The sequence below is a fragment of the Pistacia vera genome, unplaced genomic scaffold (assembly GCF_008641045.1).
Source record: "Pistacia vera cultivar Batoury unplaced genomic scaffold, PisVer_v2 Contig213, whole genome shotgun sequence".
NCBI classification, from domain to species: domain Eukaryota; kingdom Viridiplantae; phylum Streptophyta; class Magnoliopsida; order Sapindales; family Anacardiaceae; genus Pistacia; species Pistacia vera.
Window position 1 is genome coordinate 1 of NW_022196017.1, and position 20,071 is coordinate 20,071.

At 35.3% G+C, this 20,071-nt stretch overlaps 1 protein-coding gene across 2 annotated transcripts; it reads left to right on the forward strand.

The window, feature by feature from the left end:
* The first annotated feature begins 1,246 nt into the window (after nt 1-1,246).
* Nucleotides 1,247-15,423, forward strand: LOC116129729 (histone-lysine N-methyltransferase ATX2-like). Of its 2 annotated transcripts, XM_031415444.1 has the most exons (25): nt 1,247-1,984; nt 2,199-2,250; nt 2,347-2,421; nt 2,515-2,734; nt 3,532-3,655; nt 3,785-3,889; nt 4,490-4,695; nt 4,823-4,915; nt 5,169-5,266; nt 6,783-6,953; nt 7,168-7,311; nt 7,626-7,673; nt 7,917-8,034; nt 8,117-8,182; nt 8,273-8,334; nt 8,505-8,561; nt 10,027-10,095; nt 10,233-10,431; nt 12,155-12,421; nt 12,810-12,871; nt 12,962-13,039; nt 13,183-13,278; nt 13,623-13,726; nt 13,800-13,944; nt 15,037-15,423. In XM_031415444.1, the coding sequence occupies exons 1-24, from the start codon at nt 1,410-1,412 to the stop codon at nt 13,939-13,941; spliced, it is 3,231 nt and encodes a 1,076-aa protein (XP_031271304.1). In that variant the 5' UTR covers nt 1,247-1,409; the 3' UTR covers nt 13,942-13,944; nt 15,037-15,423. The 2 variants fall into 2 exon arrangements, with proteins under 2 accessions (XP_031271304.1, XP_031271305.1); XM_031415445.1 differs by lacking the exons at nt 13,183-13,278; nt 13,623-13,726; nt 13,800-13,944; nt 15,037-15,423 and having other exon boundaries at nt 12,810-12,888.
* Nucleotides 15,424-20,071: the final 4,648 nt, after the last annotated feature.

Here is a 20,071-nt window from a genome sequence, read left to right on the forward strand (position 1 = left end):
TACTTAATTTTTGAGCCTAGAATAGCTATCTTTTAATGCTACGTGTTTGTCTTGCTAACTCCTTTTTCCCTATATTCTTGAATATATTTAATGGTAATATTGCTTGTGACATGATTGATCTTTTTTTTTTCACAACAACCAAAGCATTGGGAGAATAGGAAAAATCACGCAAAATAAAAAGAAAAAGGCTGATGAATAGATGCCAGGTGAAGGAAAATATGTACACAACTAAGAGAGAGGGTCTGAATTTGTTTGTACATGTACTGTTTGCAATTTTACCAATTTTAAGCTTCTAAGTTTAGTTGCGAGTGTGAAATGAATAGAATGCAATAATATAAAGGGAATTAAAGAGATTGAAGATGAAGATTTTTATCATATTTTTTAATTAAAGAGTTATTATTAAAAAAGGAGATCAAAAGTATGCATGTAAGAAAACTAGCTCTCCCCAAAGGGATAAAGTGAAAGCTTACTACCTACCTAAAACTTATGTTTAAAAAGTCCTAATTAGGGGGTTGGAAACTAATTACAAAAGCAGCTCCCATACAACATTCCCAAAGAAAAGGAAGCTAGAAGGCTATGCTTCTTTATTGATAAAAAAGTCAAAAGAATACCTCTAAACTCTGAAGATATTGAAGCCCACATGAGGCATAAAATTTAACTTCTGTCCCACAAACAAGAAACTTCTCCTCTATATTCTTCAATAATTCTTTTGTTTCTTTCAATCCAAATGACCCAAACCGCATGATCCGACTAGATTATTGCTTTGTTATTCCCCTAGAAGCCCTAATCTTTCTGTAAGAATGGAACAACAAGAGGAAGGAGGTTGGGCAATGTTAGAATAGGTGATCAACACTTTTAGCATCTCTTTTTCACATGATACACTATTGAGAAGAAACATTGGATCTAGGATTTTTCATCTGAATTATATCTTTGGTGTTGTTTTTTCTTTTTTCTTTTTTTCTGAAATTGAACTAACTTTTATAGTTGAATTCCAAAGAAATTTTAAAAAATATTTTAGCCAAATGCTTTTTCTGAAGATTCCATATATTTCTTGTTTTTCAAAAACAAGGAATTCTCTCCGGATTGGACATCAAACATGCCCTAATATATTAGCAGTTTTCCATTTATTGAGGGGAAAGTAACTCTATAAAGAGTAGTTTGTGTGATATTAATAAAAAATAAAAAAGTAATTGAATATTAATGTGGAGAGAGGAGGAAGAAAGTTAAAAGCTCTTTCTATTGCAGAGTTGTACGCTGGCGCTGGTGGCCTTACAAACACGGCGGGAAAGGGATGATTTGGGGAAAAAAGAAAATAAAAAATTCCACTCTTGTCCCTCCCTCCCTTCCTCCCTCCCTCCCTCCCTCCAATTCTTTTAAAACCCTAAGATAAGCAGACTGAGACACCCGCAATGGCTTTCCATCTCAAACAACAAGACGACGACACTAACATCGACATTCACAACACCGGCACTCCCCTTCGCTACGCTTCTTTGGATCGTGTTTACTCGGCTTGCGTCAGTTCCAGCGCCAGCGGTTCTTCCAACGTTATGTCTAAAAAGGTAAAAGCTCGAAAGCTTGTAGTTAACCATTTGGACGATTCCGATTTCAAGCTATCTGTCGCCAAGCCCCCAATCGTCCACGTGTACTCTCGCCGATCAAGCAAGCATCCTCATTCTTCGTATTTCAAGTCTCTGCTCTCGCGCCAGACTGTGAAACATGAAATTTGTGAATTAGAAGATAAAATTGATGTTGATTTGAGGGTTTTGAAGAAGAGGAGGCTTGGGAGCAGTGAGTTGGAGAAATTGGGGGTGGATTCTAGCGTTTTGAGATCCTTTAATGGCCCGCGATTGAGGGACTGCAGAAACAGCAATAAAGCTAACAATTTTAATTTGTATAGTGCTAGTAATAGTGGCAGTTTAAAGAGAAAGCAGCGTGATTCCAAGACGATTTTGTCTATTTCGTCAACTACTAAACGATGGGTGAGGTGAGTTTTTATGTTTTTAATTGCATTGGTGAATCGAATTTTCTGGTAAACTAAAGGATTTTCATTTGTGTATTACCAAGTTGAAATGGCGTGGTTCGAGTTGGTATATGGGTGTAATGATAATTGTGAGTGTAAAATGAAAATGATAGAAGTTTTTTTTTCCTTCTCCTTTTGTATTGAATTTTGGTTTGATGAGAAAAAATATAACTTATAGGTTGAGTTTTGATGGTGTTGATCCGAAAGCATTCATTGGGTTACAATGCAAGGCAAGCATTTACTTCCTCTTTCCTAGAAGTTTAGTATTTTGTGTCAAAAGTTGGTTTTATGTTTCAATAAAGCAATAATAAGCTATTTTAGTGCAGGTTTTTTGGCCGTTGGATGCAGATTGGTATTCTGGTTGTGTTGTTGGTTGCGACTCAGAGAGTAATCGGCATTATGTATGGCTTTTGTATCTTTTTTTTGGTTCTTTAAACTGCTTAGGACTTCTAAGATGTATGTAAAGTTATTGGAGTTTATTTCATGTAATGTAGGTTAAATATGAAGACGGAGATGAAGAAGATTTGATTCTTTCGAATGAGAAAATTAAATTTTATATCTCTCAAGAGGAGATAGACCGTCTGAAATTGACTGTCAGCGCTAATAATATGGATAATGATGGCTATGACTACAATGAGATGGTTGTGTTGGCTGCCACTTTGGATGATTGCCAAGAACCTGAGCCTGGGGATATTATTTGGGCAAAGCTTACTGGTGTGCTCTAAATCCATTTGTTTTTATTCTCATCTTTTCTTTTATGCCATAATAAAAAGTTATAAAGAAAAATGTTCACTTAGACCTTAGTTTGAGATTATTAAATAATATAAGGCCCTTATGTATCATGAGACCTAAATTCTGTGCTCAATTATATCTCTGGAGCTGAACATTGTGATTATAGAGTTCATCAACAAAATGGAGACACTATGACGTATCCATTGATATAGTTATTGGGACCTCAAATATGGTATATTTAATATAAAAGTTCATTATTGGTATAAAAAATCTTAAATCGGTATCTATATTGTTGCATAAGTGTGCTGTATTCTTTTGCTTGTCTATACATTGTTGATTTGAGAAGCATTTGAAGGATTATTGTTTGAACTAGGCTTAGCTTATGCTTGGGAGGTTGATTGCCTTTGCCTAAACTTGCATGCAGTGGTGTTATCACTAGTACATTTGGTTAAAGCTTGAGGTTGATTTGTCTGTGGAGAGTTAGTAACTTATGTTCTCTCTTAGAAATATTGGATTACTAGCTGATGAGGAGATTAGTAGGACCGTTTTTGTGTTAAGCTATTCATTATTTGCTTAATGATCTGAAGCTACACTATATTATTGGTAAAACTTCATGTTCTTGAAACTTGTCACGTCCTTTTTTAAGTATTCTGATTTTGTTGATAGTATCACTAATCAGATATAGTCTGTAATTCAATTTATACAGTATACATCCATCAACTCATTTTTTTTTCTTTTTCTGTTGTAACCGAACATATCTTTTAATTGCTTTAGTGCAGGTCATTCTATGTGGCCAGCAGTTGTTGTGGAGGAATCGCTTATTGGTGATCATAAAGGTTTAAATAAAATATTGGGAGGAAGATCAGTTCCCGTGCAATTTTTTGGTACACATGATTTTGCAAGGTTTGTGAAAGTATTGTGAGGATGTAGATTAATATTTTCTGTTGGGCACTGAAATAATTGTAAATGTTCAGAGTAAATATAGTCCTATCTTTTAGGGGCTAACATCAGCATGCTTTTGTAATTATCCAGAATAAATGTAAAACAGGTAATTTCGTTTCTCAAAGGACTTCTTTCTTCTTTCCACCTGAAGTGCAAGAAACCTCGATTCACGCGAAGCTTGGAAGAAGCAAAAGTGTAAGCTTAATTATAAGAGTCCATTTGTCCAAGTGATACTGAAATATGATATTTAACAAAATAGCATTTATCTATCTCTTTCAATTTATGGAAAGTTTTCATTTAAGCATTTGCTCTGCTCTGTATAGCTTGATATATTGTATTGTTGCTAATGTGTTAAAACACACACTCTTCCATCATTAACCACGTATTTTGAGGTCATGTTTTTTGGTTCCTTGTATGCTTTTGATTTTGCCCCTGTAAATTGGCTTTCATGTGATTGCATATGGACATGAGTATGCTGGCTCTAAATTGTTGACTTTTCCCCTTTATTCTTCCCAGTTAATGGCTGTACTTACTGTCTTGCTTATGATGTGATCTTATCCTGAAGGCTTAATGATGTTAAGTTTGAGGTTTATGGTTATCAATGTTTGATGTGTACGCTTAATAGGTTTGCTTTTGCAGAAATCAAGATATTTATGTGCATTAATATCCTTGTGGTTATTCAGTGTTCTGTATTACTTTTCCCTTTCTCCTCTTTGACTAGCTATTCTTTTCCTAGAGGCTAATATCTGTTGTTCTATTGGGATGCTAATGTAACACCTATCTGGTTTCAACTAGGTATCTGAGTGAACAAAAGCTTCCCAGAAGAATGCTATTATTGCGAAATGGCATGGTTGCAAATGTTTGTGAAAACACCTGTAGTGAGGATGAAGGACGTTCTGATTCTGGTGAAGTTTGCATAAAAGATGAAAGGATTCAGGGAACACCTGGAAGTCTTGGAACTTCTCCATATGTAGTTGGGGATTTGCAAATAATAAGTCTTGGTAACTCTTTTTTTGTTGTTTTGTTTTTCTCTTTTACATAATTAAGACTTAAGAGTGTTGCTTCTTGTGTAAAAAGATTTGACATCTTTGACTGTACTTGCGGGCTAATGAAATTTTTGCCTTTCAGGAAAAATTGTGAAGGATTCTGAATATTTTCAGGATGATAGGTTCATCTGGCCTGAAGGATATACAGCCATTAGGAAGTTCACTTCAATAACAGGTTTTTTTTTAAAATAATTTTTTGTTGAAGTCTATTCACAAAGTCACCATGCATTAATTCTTTTTGAATTCAATGTAACTTGCACATTAATACACCTTGGAAAGGACACAACTTAAATGCTGTCTCAACCATTCAAATGGATTAATCCAATGACGTAAACTCGTGTCAAAACTTGTGAAAACAATGTGAGGCTCTTCAACCTACCAGCGTATTATGTATTCATGTTTTTCTTTTGCTCTCATCTGAGGTTCAGATCCCAGCGTTTGTAGCTCTTATAAGATGGAAGTGTTGCGAGATCCTGAGTCAAATAGCAGACCTCTATTTAGAGTCACAATGGATGGAAATGAGCAGGTTAGTTGTATATTTTGATGGAACAAACTGAGATCTTCAGTTTTATGGTTGCTCTGGTTTGCAATGTAAAATTTGATATTTCTTGCATTTTTCTTTCTTTATATCTTTTCATTTTAAACTTCATCTTAGCTTTTGTAATTTGTTTTGCTAAATATGCCCTATATGCAAGCTTATACATGGTAGAGTATATTAGGCTTTTCCTTAACTTGGGTGATTGCCAAACTTCAAAACTGGGTTAGTTCTGTAAAGCAAAGTCAGCTTTATTTTTAACTGGCTTAACAACAAATTTTGACTGAATAGTAACTGCAGTAGAGCAGGAATAATCCATATTAAAATAGATTTGTAAATTTTGTTTCTTTAGAAACTTGCTTTATCCTTTGTTCACTGAATTATCCTAGTTTGATTCAGCAAAACATAGAAGAAAACAATGGCTTTGTTTGTTTCAATTTTCAGAATACTACTTTTAGTATTCCCAAAAAAGTTAAACAGTAAAATACCCAAAAACTTTGATTTTTGGGAATACTACTCCCAATATTATTCAACTTTTTTTAAACCCCTTAAATTTGATAATTTAATTAAATACCCCTAAATATTTTTTTAAAAATTACAAAAACACCCCAGTAATTCATATTTACCAGATTCCGGCCACCATTGCCGGAAAATGGCCGGAATCTGTTAGGATGGCGCACTACCGGCTGAATCTGGTCTGTAGTGCGCCGATCTAGCCTTTTTCGGTCAGATCCACGGTGGATCTGGCTGGAAAAGGCCAGATCTAAGGCCAAAGATCTGGCCGTTGACGGCCAGATCTTTGGCCGCAACAGTTTATAACGACGGCCAACAAACGGTCGTCGTTGACCATCAACGACGACCGTTTGTTGGTCGTCGTTGACGAGAAAATACGGCCAGATCTGGCCGTAGATCTGGCCTTTGTCGGCCAGATCCACCATGGATCTGGCCGGCAAAGGCCATATCGGCGCACGACCGGCAAGATCCAGCCGGTCATGCGCCAATACGGTGAATCCGGCCACCCTCCGGCAGTGGTGGCCGGCTGTCCGTATTTGACATTGGGTTGGGGGTGTTTTTGTTAACTTTTAAGATTTTATTATAGGGGGTGTTTTGTAAATAAACAAATATAGGGGGTATTTTATTAATTTATAAATCCTACATCGTAATACCCGCCCAATTCAACTTTGTTTTAACTTTTTTCAGAAAACTTTTCCCAAAAACACCCAATTGTGAACCAAACGAAGCCAATGCATTTTATAAATCTTTTACTGAACTTTTGCTTGGTTTTCATACTCTACATTTTCACATCTCATTTCTACACAGTCCTTTTCTTTTCTTTCCTGGTAGATTTGTATGATTATTTCTATTTATGTTCAGTTTTGTTAATTTAGTTTCATAGTACTTTTTGTCAATGTAACTCATTATCTTTCTTACACTATTAAATGCTTATCTTACCTAGTGCAGTATATTTTTTATGACGTGTTTATATTCTTTCTTTTATATTGGGCAGTTCAATGGATCCACTCCATCTGCTTGTTGGAATAAAATATATAGAAGACTAAGGAAGAAAAAGAATAATTCTTCTGATGGTCTCAGTGCTGATGGTGGTGTGGAGAAAAACTATGAATCTGGTCATGAAATGTTTGGTTTTTCCAATCCTGAAGTTATGAAACTTATAAAGGTAAAACATTTTATAATTTTCCTCTTGAAATCTAAAATTTTGCTTTTAGTTTTATAAATTTGAATTTTTATTGTATATCATTATGTCTTGAGCCTTTTATTCAGTTAGGTGTGTGCTGTGTCTATAGTCTTTTTCTTTGTAATTTGGCTTCGTCATATAAAATAATTTTTTGCCAGGATAAAAGCTCATAATAAATGCTTAATGGTACTGACAGGGATTGTCGAAATCCAGATATACCTCAAAATTCTCTATGTGCAAGTTGACCTCTGGAAGATGTCGAGATCTACCTGCTGGTTACAGACCTGTTCGTGTTGACTGGAAAGATCTTGATAAATGCAGTGTCTGCCACATGGATGAGGTGAAAGCCATTTTTTTTTTTCAATAGCACTGTTAAAAAAATAGATGTTCTTTTGCTCTTTGCGCAAATCTTTTTTTAGTTTATTTCGCAGGCACTTTGAGTTTTTATTACTTTCTGCAAGTTATTTTATTTTATTTTTTTTGTTAAGAAATTATCTATATCAGTATATGAAGATGAAAGTATTACATGTGAAGTGGAAAAAAATGTCCACTAAGAGAACAAAAGTATTTGTTGGTTTTTCCACAAATTGACGTTCCTTTTTGTGTTTACATTTGATAGCTTACTTGTACTAATTGTGTTTGTTTAACTATTAGGAGTATGAAGATAATCTATTCCTGCAGTGTGATAAATGCAGAATGATGGTAAGAACTTCTTTACATACTACTGTAGCATAATCGTTGCTTCTCTTTGGTTCAAATTGTGGCAGAATTTATAAAACATTTTAATCATAGTTTTCAACAGTTTCTTGTGTTAGTTAAATATATTGAGCATTTTTATGTTATTATTTGCAAAGACTGTTTCTTGGCCATATTAGAGTGGGAATTCTTTTTCCTTTTTGTTGGAAATTTTTGTCTCATCTGTAGTTTATTCATATGTTCTGTCAGGTTCATGCCAGATGTTACGGGGAATTAGAACCTGTTGATGGTGTGCTATGGTTATGCAACTTATGTTGCCCAGGGGCTCCTGAATCTCCTCCTCCTTGTTGCCTTTGTCCTGTTATTGGTACTTTCCATTGCAAGGCCATTTTTTTTTTCTGGTTGGGAAAGCTGTGGATCCACTGATCTGTGATTTAACTTTTGTTCAGGGGGTGCAATGAAGCCTACTACTGATGGGCGCTGGGCTCATTTGGCTTGTGCAATATGGATACCTGGTTAGTAACTCCATGATTTTGACGTTGTTTATTCCTTTTTTGTTTCTCTCTATGTACTAAGTTGTGTTGAACCCCTGAACTGTGCTTTAGAAACTTGCTTATCTGATGTCAAGAGAATGGAGCCTATAGATGGTTTAGATAGAATTAATAAGGTAATTGTTTTTGCTAGTTTATTTATCTTTTATTGCTGTCACATGCCCATTTTTACTTTTTCTTTTGCTTATTTTCAATTAAATTTTTCTTTTTAAAAACTTATGTGAATTAAGGGTGCTAGTTTTTTTTTTTTTTTTTTTTCCCCTAATGCTGCTTATAATTCAATCAGGATCGTTGGAAGTTGTTATGTAGCATTTGTGGCGTATCTTATGGAGCTTGTATTCAAGTAAGCTTGTAATTTATCTAATTGTTTTGATTTACTGTGATGCTATATTGTTTTACTATAATAGTAATATATTTGTGTAATTTACATTCTTTTTATACTTGTTTATTTGTCTATCTTAATTTGTTTGGAGTTCTTCAAAATAGTTTTACTTAATTTTTGAGCCTAGAATAGCTATCTTTTAATGCTACGTGTTTGTCTTGCTAACTCCTTTTTCCCTATATTCTTGAATATATTTAATGGTAATATTGCTTGTGACATGATTGATCTTTTTTTTTTTTCACAACAATCAAAGCATTGGGAGAATAGGAAAAATCATGCAAAATAAAAAGAAAAAGGCTGATGAATAGATGCCAGGTGAAGGAAAATATGTACACAACTAAGAGAGAGGGTCTGAATTTGTTTGTACATGTACTGTTTGCAATTTTACCAATTTTAAGCTTCTAAGTTTAGTTGCGAGTGTGAAATGAATAGAATGCAATAATATAAAGGGAATTAAAGAGATTGCAGATGAAGATTTTTATCATATTTTTTAATTAAAGAGTTATTATTAAGAAAGGAGATCAAAAGTATGCATGTAAGAAAACTAGGTCTCCCCAAAGGGATAAAGTGAAAGCTTACTTCCTACCAAAAACTTATGTTTAAAAGGTCCTAATTAGGGGGTTGGAAACTAATGACAAAAGCAGCTCCCATACAACATTCCCAAAGAAAAGGAAGCTAGAAGGCTATGCTTCTTTATTGATAAAAAAATCAAAAGAATACCTCTAAACTCTGAAGATATTGAAGCCCACATGAGGCATAAAATTTAACTTCTATCCCACAAACAAGAATCTTCTCCTCTATTTTCTTCAATAATTCTTTTGTTTCTCTCAATCCAAATGACCCAAACTGCATGATCCGACTAGATTATTGCTTTGTTATTCCCCTAGAAGCCCTAATCTTTCTATAAGAATGGAACAACAAGAGGAAGGAGGTTGGGCAATGTTAGAAAAGGTGATCAACACTTTTAGCATCTCTTTTTCACATGATACACTATTGAGAAGAAACATTGGATCTGGGATTTTTCATCTGAATTATATCTTTGGTGTTGTTTTTTCTTTTTTCTTTTTTTCTGAAATTGAACTAACTTTTATAGTTGAATTCCAAAGAAATTTTAAAAAATATTTTAGCCAAATGCTTTTTCTGAAGATTCCATATATTTCTTGTTTTTCAAAAACAAGGAATTCTCTCCGGATTGGACATCAAACATGCCCTAATATATTAGCAGTTTTCCATTTATAGTTCAATGCATGTGTTGTTTTCTCTGTTGGAATTATTTAATGTGTTCTCCGTTGATAATATAAAGGTTTTAAATAAAGATCTTCATTAGATAGATATTTGAGATATGCCTATTGTTTAAATGCTCACCCAAAGTAAATCAAATATTATTGATGTATGTATTTATTCTTACATTGTCAATTGTTTATAGTGTTCAAACAGTACCTGTCGAGTTGCATATCATCCACTCTGTGCACGAGCAGCTGGTCTTTGTGTTGAGGTATTTTTCATTTTTATGAATATTTTAAGATTTCTTTCATATTGCTAGATGTTGTAGCTGGTATAAATGGTGGATAATGTGGCTCATGAATCTTGTGTTATGTAAATTTTATTTATTTATTTATTTGTTTTGTGTAGCTTGAGGATGAAGATCGACTCAATCTTCTATCTTTTGATGAAGATGATGAAGATCAGTGCATTCGTCTACTTTCCTTTTGCAAGAAGCATAGACAACCATCAAATGATCGTTTAGCTATTGATGAACGGGTTGGGCAAATCACTCGTCGATGTTGTGACTACAGCCCTCCATCTAATCCATCTGGCTGTGCTCGTAGTGGTATGTTATTTTGCATCTTAAATTCTTGTGCAGATTCATAAATTTGATTGGTCAAAATTTCTCTTTTTCCATTTTTCACTGTAATCGACATTAATTTAAACAATAAACACGAACTAAATGAAATACAAGCAACAGAGAGATTAATTAGGTCAAAATTAGAACACACACACAAGGTTCTTGTATCATTGATTATTTTTAATGGTATCTATTAAAGCCCACTTGGTCTAAGCTCTCATAAAAGAAACACAAAAGCTTTATTTGAACCAGTATCTCAACGAGTAATGGAGACATTAATTAGGTCAAAATTTGAAACCTCCATTGATTATTTGTGCAAACCTCTCTCTCTCTTTGCAATATGACAATTTCCTATTTCAAAAAATAAAACCCAAAGAAACACAGAAAATTAACATGGCTAAAATTGATCTTTGATTTATGGGTATTGTAGAGTTTAATACAGATTTTGGGTAGGTCTATCCTGAAAGTTGTGGTTTCTTTCGTTCGGTGAGTGGAGAGAATGGAATTGGGAGAGGGAGAAGGAAGAGAATAGGTGATCAGTTGTAAAGTTTTATTTTTTTTGTCTTTATCTCCTCAGTGGTAATAAAAAAGTAGAGACACTTTTAAATGTGTTTTGCAATTTTTTTCACTTTTAGGTGTAATGTCATTATTGCCTTTTCTTGGTTTTTGAATACATAATTTGCAAATGATAACTGAATGTTAACTTTGAAAACAAAAATTGGGAAACAAGCTTATAAACAAACAGGGCCAGAATAACCTGCAAAAAAGGATGGTTTAGTTCATTTTTATCGGAATTGGATGTAAATTCTCAACCGATAGAACCTCCAAGAGATGTGACATATAGTCACAGCTTTAGATAAAAACATATCTATTGAATGTGTATATCTGTTGATTTAATACTGGTTCTCCCTATTAAAGTCTGAGGAGGGAAAAAAGGAACTATACTCAGCCTTCCTTGGCCCTCACGGTAGCTGCCAGCCTAGATCCTTGAGCCATCGCATATTAAATTATAGATCCCTATTTTTTGTCCTTGGTTTGTGAGCTTGTATTTTTATTNAATGTTAACTTTGAAAACAAAAATTGGGAAACAAGCTTATAAACAAACAGGGCCAGAATAACCTGCAAAAAAGGATGGTTTAGTTCATTTTTATCGGAATTGGATGTAAATTCTCAACCGATAGAACCTCCAAGAGATGTGACATATAGTCACAGCTTTAGATAAAAACATATCTATTGAATGTGTATATCTGTTGAGAGTGGCAAATCAATAATACTGGTTCTCCCTATTAAAGTCTGAGGAGGGAAAAAAGGAACTATACTCAGCCTTCCTTGGCCCTCACGGTAGCTGCCAGCCTAGATCCTTGAGCCATCGCATATTAAATTATAGATCCCTATTTTTTGTCCTTGGTTTGTGAGCTTGTATTTTTATTGAATCTCTCTATGGAAAGATTTTGTCGATGCTCTCAATCTTAGCATGTGTAATTGTAAAATTCTGAAATTTGGTATATTTAATTAGTGCTGCATGTCAGCAACATGCCATGTAAATAATGTCTGTTCAGTTTTGCCATTTACTGTCTCCTATGTTAGCATCACTGAGGTACAGACATGTAGCAGGGAAAAATTCATGTGTAAAACTGCTTTGGATGAATTTTTTAGATCAAAGGCTGAATGTTATTTTTATTGGGATCTTTCATATCATCTTCTATAGAGCCTTACAATAATTTTGGAAGAAGAGGACGGAAAGAACCTGAAGCTCTTGCTGCCGCATCGTTAAAGCGTTTGTTTGTAGAGAATCAACCGTACTTGGTTGGTCGTTACTGCCAACATGGATTGTCAGAAAACATATTGCCTTCTGTTGGAGTCATTGGCTCTAAATTTTCTTTCAGCATTCACAGGGATGCTCATACCAATATTCTTTCCATGGCTGAGAAATACAAATATATGAGGGAGACCTTCCGAAAGAGATTGGCATTTGGTAAGTTGTTTTAATTAATAATATATAGTCCAGCAAGTTGGTGGGTTTCACAAATACTAATTGGGTTTTCTTACTCTTCAGTGTTCAGTTTTTCAAGTTTAATACCAATAGTAAATTAAGACGTGTTCTGTTATTTGAATTGTATTACTTTTATGTTGTCAATTTGCATTCTCAAAGCTTTATTATACAATTGCTTAGATATGTAACTCAAATACAAATTTTACTAACAGCAGTAATAGGGCATTCTAGTCTGCCAGTTTCATCTCTCTAATGTCTTGCATAGATTATTGGATTACTTGTTTGAAGTTTCCTATGTATAAAAGTAACATTCTGAATTTTATATTTTTATTTTGATTCCTTTTGGATCATTGGGATTTCAATGCCCTAGGTAAATCAGCAATTCATGGGTTTGGCATATTTGCAAAGCATCCACATAGAGCAGGAGATATGGTAAAATGATTTGCTCTGTAAGTCCAAGTTTGATATAATTGTTTTTGGTATTCTGGGCATTAATAATGAATTAAATTGCCTAACTTTTAGGTGATTGAATACACTGGAGAACTTGTTCGACCTCCTATTGCTGATCGAAGAGAACACTTTATTTACAATTCATTGGTGGTATGTACTCTTAGAGTGTATTCAGAGATCAGCTTATTTTGTGTTTGCATCATCGTAGTACAGCTGTCATCAATAATACTAATTCGGTAATTTTTTAAGGTTTATACCCTCTGCAAATTCCTGAACTTATCATGATGTTGCAGGGTGCTGGCACTTATATGTTTCGGATTGATGATGAACGAGTCATTGATGCCACAAGGGCTGGGAGCATTGCGCATCTAATTAATCACTCGTGTGAAGTGAGGATCATTCTCTCTTACTTTCTTCATTCCTTTTTGTTGCTTTTAAGAAATATCTCTCATATAAAGCTTTTCTACCTAAGCCATAGGCAGGTGAAAAATTTGTTTGGGGTTTACTACAGTCATAAGATAATAATTTCATAGATTTTCTTTTCTTGACAATATTTCCTGAAGCTGAATGTTCATGTACTATTTGCAATGCTCATATTGGGGTTTTGAATGGTTTGTCTATGCAAGCTGTTGATAATCCTTTGCGAAGATTGACTTGATATTGTGTCATTGTGATTAGATGCTTACTTGTATCCAGATATTCAAAATGCTAATTTTATCTTTGCTTGATGCAGCCAAATTGCTATTCCAGAGTTATAAGTGTTAATGGTGATGAGCACATTATTATATTTGCTAAAAGAGATATTAAGCAATGGGAAGAACTGACTTATGATTACAGGTTCTCCTCAACTCCTCTGTATTTATACTAATACCATGATTTCTTTAGGCTCTGACTTCTATCTTTGTGGTAGGTTCTTTTCAATCGATGAACAACTGTCATGCTATTGTGGCTTTCCAAGGTGTAGGGGGATAGTTAATGATACTGAAGCAGAAGAGCAGGTGGCGAAGTTATATGCACGGTGTAGTGAATTGACACATTGGAGAGGAGAATGAGAGGTAAGCAATTTTGAAATCCATAAGTCCCTTAATAATTTTTTGGTTTGTTTGTTACTTAAATAACTAATATATTAAAATTCATGACCATAAAACATTATATAAGTATTTAGATATGCTCTGTACGCATGGAAGCTGTCGGTTTTGACTGCACTTTTTGTTTGAATTTATTTTCAGCATGTTTTGAAACGTAATGCCCAAATAAAAGGTTGAGCATATAAAAGGTTGAACATATAAATGAGAGGAGATACAAAGATTTTAAGACCTGTTATACCCTTTCATTCACTTGTTTATTAGGTTCAATTTGGCTTGTTCTTTTAAGGAATAATACATTTGGGTGCTATGATTATCAAATAGTTGTCTTACCATCGTGGAACAATTTGAAATGTAGTGATATTCTTTGTATGCATGGGGAGTTAGTGTCAGCTTCAAATAGGCCTGCTAATAAATTCACAAGTTTATGCAAAGCATTGCCTATGCCAAATGACCAAGTCTTCAAACATTTACGTTTTGACCCTTTTTTTTAAGGGGTATTTACTGTGACCTTCATTAGTTTTGGAGAAAGTGTCGAATAGACCAATAAGTTTTTGAACTGTAAGAATACTTTACCCCGAGACCATTAAGATGAATTTTTCATCTTAAATTATCGTAATCCCCTGTCATTTCTCTTTACCTTTGTAACTTCGTTAATTGATAACATTGAGGAGAGGTATCCCTGCAATTTAGAAACTTTTGAGTCTAATTAGTACTTTCTTGAAATCTCAAGGGAGTCATTAACTAGCCTCTTCTTTATGTTCAATTATTTTCCTTAAATTTCTGAATAATTGAGAGTTAAATTTGGGATATAGGATTTTTTTTGTTTTGTTTCATTTTTGCTGAAGCACATTTAGTTTGTTGAATGGCTAGAGAAGTTTTAAGTTCACTTCCAGGATTTTCTACGTTATTTTTTTGGTCAATTCGAATTTTCTTTCTATTTCTTCAAGTTTTTCAGCTTGTGGTTTTTAATTCTAGATTTTCCTTTACCTTCATCGGAATAATGTTTGTATAGAATACTCCTTTGCTTTTACTTAACGTTTCTTGTTTTCTTTCATGCAGGAATCCAAATATTATGCCCATGAGAGAACTATTTTCTTCCCTATAGTTTTCACTGGAATGAGATTCCATTTTATCAAGGCGTTACGCTCATGGGCCTATGGTTTTCTCATCTGATATTGTTCTTCTTGTCCAAGTTCGAAAACATAGTATTCAATCGTATTTTCCCGCTAATTGGCGCACTAATTGATCTTAGGCAATATTAGGATGTGCTTGAAATCGAGGCGCCTATTGAACCTATAAATATTTTTTTGTTCATTTTAGCTCTAGGGAGCTTGTCTTCACTTTGTAACATGTTAGGTAGGTACACAAAAATTATGTGATTACTCTAACCCATTGTAAAAACCATTTTATGGTTTCAAATGATATGCAAGTGATGATGATATTTCACGGAAATTTTGGCGCATCAATCAATGACCCTTGAAAATTCAGTAATTAAATTTATCCCTGGTAGGGGCATTAATGGTGGCGTTACACAGGTTCTCATCTCCACAAACCAAAATTACAGAACCCTAACCTAACAACAAGTGGTAATTCCACTGAGGGGGCAACAGCGACAATGATCGTAATTTCAGGCCATATATACCAAGATTTCGAACTCATCTAAGAATCCAACAAACCAATCCGCTTTGATAACCAAACGCACCATTTCATGTTTGAGCGGGGACACCACAGAGACATGGATCATTAGGAAGCCAGCCATGCGTTTAGGTGCTTTGGCTTGTTCCAGTATGATATGATGCACTCTAGGGGTGTATCGATCCGCTAAGTATTAGAAAGCTTGAGCTTGAGCTTGGCTTGGCTTGAACAGTTGGAACTTGAGTTCGAGCTCGAGCTTCAAATGTTTATCTTGAGCTCAACTCGATAGAAATATGGGGTTCAGCTCGACTCAGGTTCGATTAGGGTTGTCAACTGAGCCAGTGGCTCATGTAGGGCTTGAAAAAAACTCAATTGGAACTCGTTATACAAATCGACGAGTTTGATCAGCATGCAGCTCGGCTTATAGGCTCACGAGCCTAAACTGCTCGCATACGCAAGTTTATTTAGTTACTTTTAGAAAGTATAGGGGACTAAAATGTGATCTTCAATCTCAAACCTTTGTAATATGACAATTCACCCCCAATGTAACTTAGTAAAACGCGAAATAAACCCCTGAAATCAAATTCCCTAATCAAAATAGAGTTAAATGTCATTCTTCCCTAATTCGGGAATCCGTAAACCCCTAAATCTTGAAATCTCCGATCATCTTGAAGCCTTGGTCCCGTTTCCCGTTCTTCTCGCCGTCAGAGACGCCGCCTGTTACTCTAATCTTCCCGACGATCGTTTCAGGAGTTACCACGTTCTCTCGCCGTCAGATTAGCCCTAATTGAGAGTGCAAAGAAATCGTTTCGGCTCGTCAACGGCGTCTCTTTAGTGGCCAAAGAAATCGCCAACCGTTCACAAGCATTGAGAGTGCAAGAACCGGAGATTTTGAAGCCCTTTACTTCATCACTTAAAAAGTCATAGTTACTGCCACCGTGTGGTGATGATTATATGTATCATCTACTAGCGGTCTTTCTTCTGATTCGGAGAAATCGGAATCTGAAGTCGATTATTCTGTACAGAAGGAAGATTTGCTAGAGAAGTTAATTCCGATAATATGGGTCCTAAAACCAATGTTGAAGTTCAGGTGGCGCCAGAGAAGAGGCGAAGGCCGAGAGGAAGGAAAGTTCCTTCCGCACATTTTTCTAGATTAATTGGGTGAGTTTTCCCTCTGGTTTCAATGATTAATGTTTTTAAATTTTTGTAGTTATTATCATTGTTGTAATTAACTCATTGTGAGGTTATTTGTGTCAGTGAATGAATATTGTAGAATCAATTTTAGTTTTATGGGGAATAGCTTTGGTATCAATTCTATTTTCAAGCTTGAGAGAATTGGTTTAGAAGGGCATTTTTATATTTATGGCAGTTGGGAAATCATTATTCAAATTGTTGTATATTATTATATGTGAATAATTGCAGGTGTTGAAATGATTTTGGTCAAACATCTTTGACCGAGCCGGCTTGAATCCAGCTCGTTTACCTCCCACCATAAATCAAGTTGGAGCCGAGCTGTAAATTCCAAGGCTCGACAGGCTCGTCTCAAACTCGAGCTCGATCCTTTGTAATTGAGCTCGATTAGTCTAAAACTCAGCTCAGCACAACTCAATTACAGCCTTAGGTTCGGCTCGTTACCTGTGCAGATCGAGCTGAGTCGAACCTAGTTCGAACTCGAGATCTGCACAAGCCAAACTTCAGTATTTATTTTTTTATGTTTAACACTAAAACCATCGCAACAACCCAAGAACAGATTTCTTCATACTACATTTTGGCCTGCAACCCTCCTCGGTTCCACCACCCCGCTGCCCAGCTACTTCCCATCATCTCAACCGCGCCGCCATCACCTGCACCACTATCTACCTGCCAATCTCTCCATGGCACTATCCACATCCACCACTGCCAACCCCAAGACTCCTCCAACAACACAATAGCCCACACACCAAATCAGTCCACTACAACAACAAATGCAGCAGCCCACATACCCAATCAGTCACTATAGTAGCAAATGTAGCAGCCCCTACACCCACAACCCACACAACAAATCTATTGTTGCTTGGCTGCCATATGAGGGCCTTGCGACAATCAGATCTAGTTGCTGCAAGGCCTACATGAGGTGGCCAAATGTGTTTAGTCACCGGTCGGCAAGAAATGTGAGGTAGAAAGAGAAACAAAATTGGCGTAAGTGAAGACAAAGAGAAAAGAAAGAGGAGATAAAAGAGAAGAAGACAAGATTTAAGGAGGTGTGAGACAAAAAGAAACGAAAAAGGAGATAGAATTTAGGGTTTTAGTTCTCAATTTAAGGAGGAGGGAGACAAAATGATACATTACAGTACCTCCTAATAGTTGCAAAACTTGCATATATCCTCTGTCGAGCTCAGTAAGCTCATGAGTAGCTTGAGCTTAGCCAAGCCTGAGCTACTCGTGAGCAGCTCGGCTCGCCTGGCATCCCTGATGCACTCTATATCTAATGAACTAACTTCAGAGAAAAATGAAGATAAAGTCTGCTGCCACTTGTGATGGATAGCACCTCTCAACAACTATGAAAGTTGATTAAACATAGACAATAGTGAAAACTAGCAAACTGAAAACAATTAAAAGATATATCGGATTGGTTGTGGACTTGGTCTTCTCTTATTAACTAAGTTAGCTCTGAGAAGAATTATCGAATGCAATAGCTCCCTTCCCCTTAACAAAGCCCGTCCCTAGGTTCAATTCTGAAAATATTTCTTGATGTTCCTACATAGCTTCTGTTGGTGTCAGTCTTTGCGATGGACTAAACTTTTATTTTGCCTTTGTGAATTCGTCAGTCTAAAATAACTTGAGGAACTAGAGTAGAGAATCATTTGTTGACATCTCAGGAAGATTTGGTAACACAACTCCCCTCTCACGTTTTTCCTTAACTGCGAAACATGAAAAACTGGATAGATGAGATATTGAAGGTAACTTTAATCGATACTTCACTTTTCCAATTCGTTCAATATTTCAAAAGGCCATAAACTTGAGTAGAGAGTTTGTATTCTCATAGAGAAATAGTTGATGAATAGTATGGTTGTAGTTGAGATAAACATAATCCTTTATCTTGAACTCCTTTCTTATGTTTAGCATCATATAATTTCTTCATCCTATCTTGAACTTAGAAATATACCTGCAACATCCTTAGGACTTGGTATCTAGAAATCAACTCTTGCTCGACAGCTTCCAAACGTGCAGTCCTAGGAATATAGTCAAGGAATCGTAGGGGCTTCTTCCATAACTATTAAATGGGGTCTTTGTGTACGTAGCTTACCAACTGTATTTTAACAAAATTCGCCCATGACAACCAACTCATCCACTCCTCTAGTTTAGAACTTGTAAAACACCTCAGACCATCTCTAATGTTCTACTGACCATTTCATTTTGGATAGTAACTTGAGCTAAAATTAGAAGATGCTCTATTTAGATGAAATATTTCCCTCCAAAGTGCTCCGATAAAGATAGGATAACAATCACAAGTAATGGATCTTGACAAACCATGCACTTGAAAATATTGTCAAAAATAATCGTTCACTCTCACTCCAGTATATGGGTGAGAAAGAGGAATAAAATGGGCATACTTTGATAGTCTTCCCAACCACAAGAGTTGTCTTATCTTGTGACCGAAAGACCCTTATAAATCCATTGAAATACTTCCCCAATTTAGAAGGAACTGGGAGGGGTTGCAGCAATCCAACTAGTGCAATGTTTTATGCTTTGTATCATTGACATCACATCCACGGATAAATTCTCTCATTTGTTTCCTCATTCTCTAAAAAAATTAACTCTACTGCTTTGGAAGATCTTAACAAATTCTTCATGCATACTACCATAAAATTCCTTTATAATTGTTGATGTGATTTTAGAATCTAGGGAGAGATAAATGCGTTTCTTAAAAAAAAAAAAAAATTATTTCATCCTGCACATGTCATGGCTTGAAGCATCTCTCCTTTCTGAATTCGAGATTGTAAATCTTAAGCTGTTTCTTCTTTACATTTCCACCTAATGAGGTAAAGTTGGGTGAATGCAAATGAGGATACAATATTCTTGGTCTTCATGCCGTCTTGAAAGTGCTACATAACTTTATTCTCACCACCCTTTTTATATTAGCTAAGAACATACCCCATCAGTTTGTAAAGCCAACGTTGTTGATCCAAGTTGTTATCTTTAACCATAATGTTTTAACCTCTGATGGTCACTCCGTGACATATCCCTTCCGAGAAATAGGGTCGCCATTTTTTGACAGCAAGCATATTCCGAAATTCCCTTCTCATAAGTTGAAGAGAAGGTTCTTTCCTTGGAAAGCTTGGCTAAAAAAATGCAATTGGTCTTTCCTGCATAAGAACAACATCCACACCAACACCAAAGCATCAATTAACAATAAATCTTAAAAATCAGGTAAAACTAGTACCAAGGCATGTGTCATCGCGAGCTTAAGTTTTTGAAA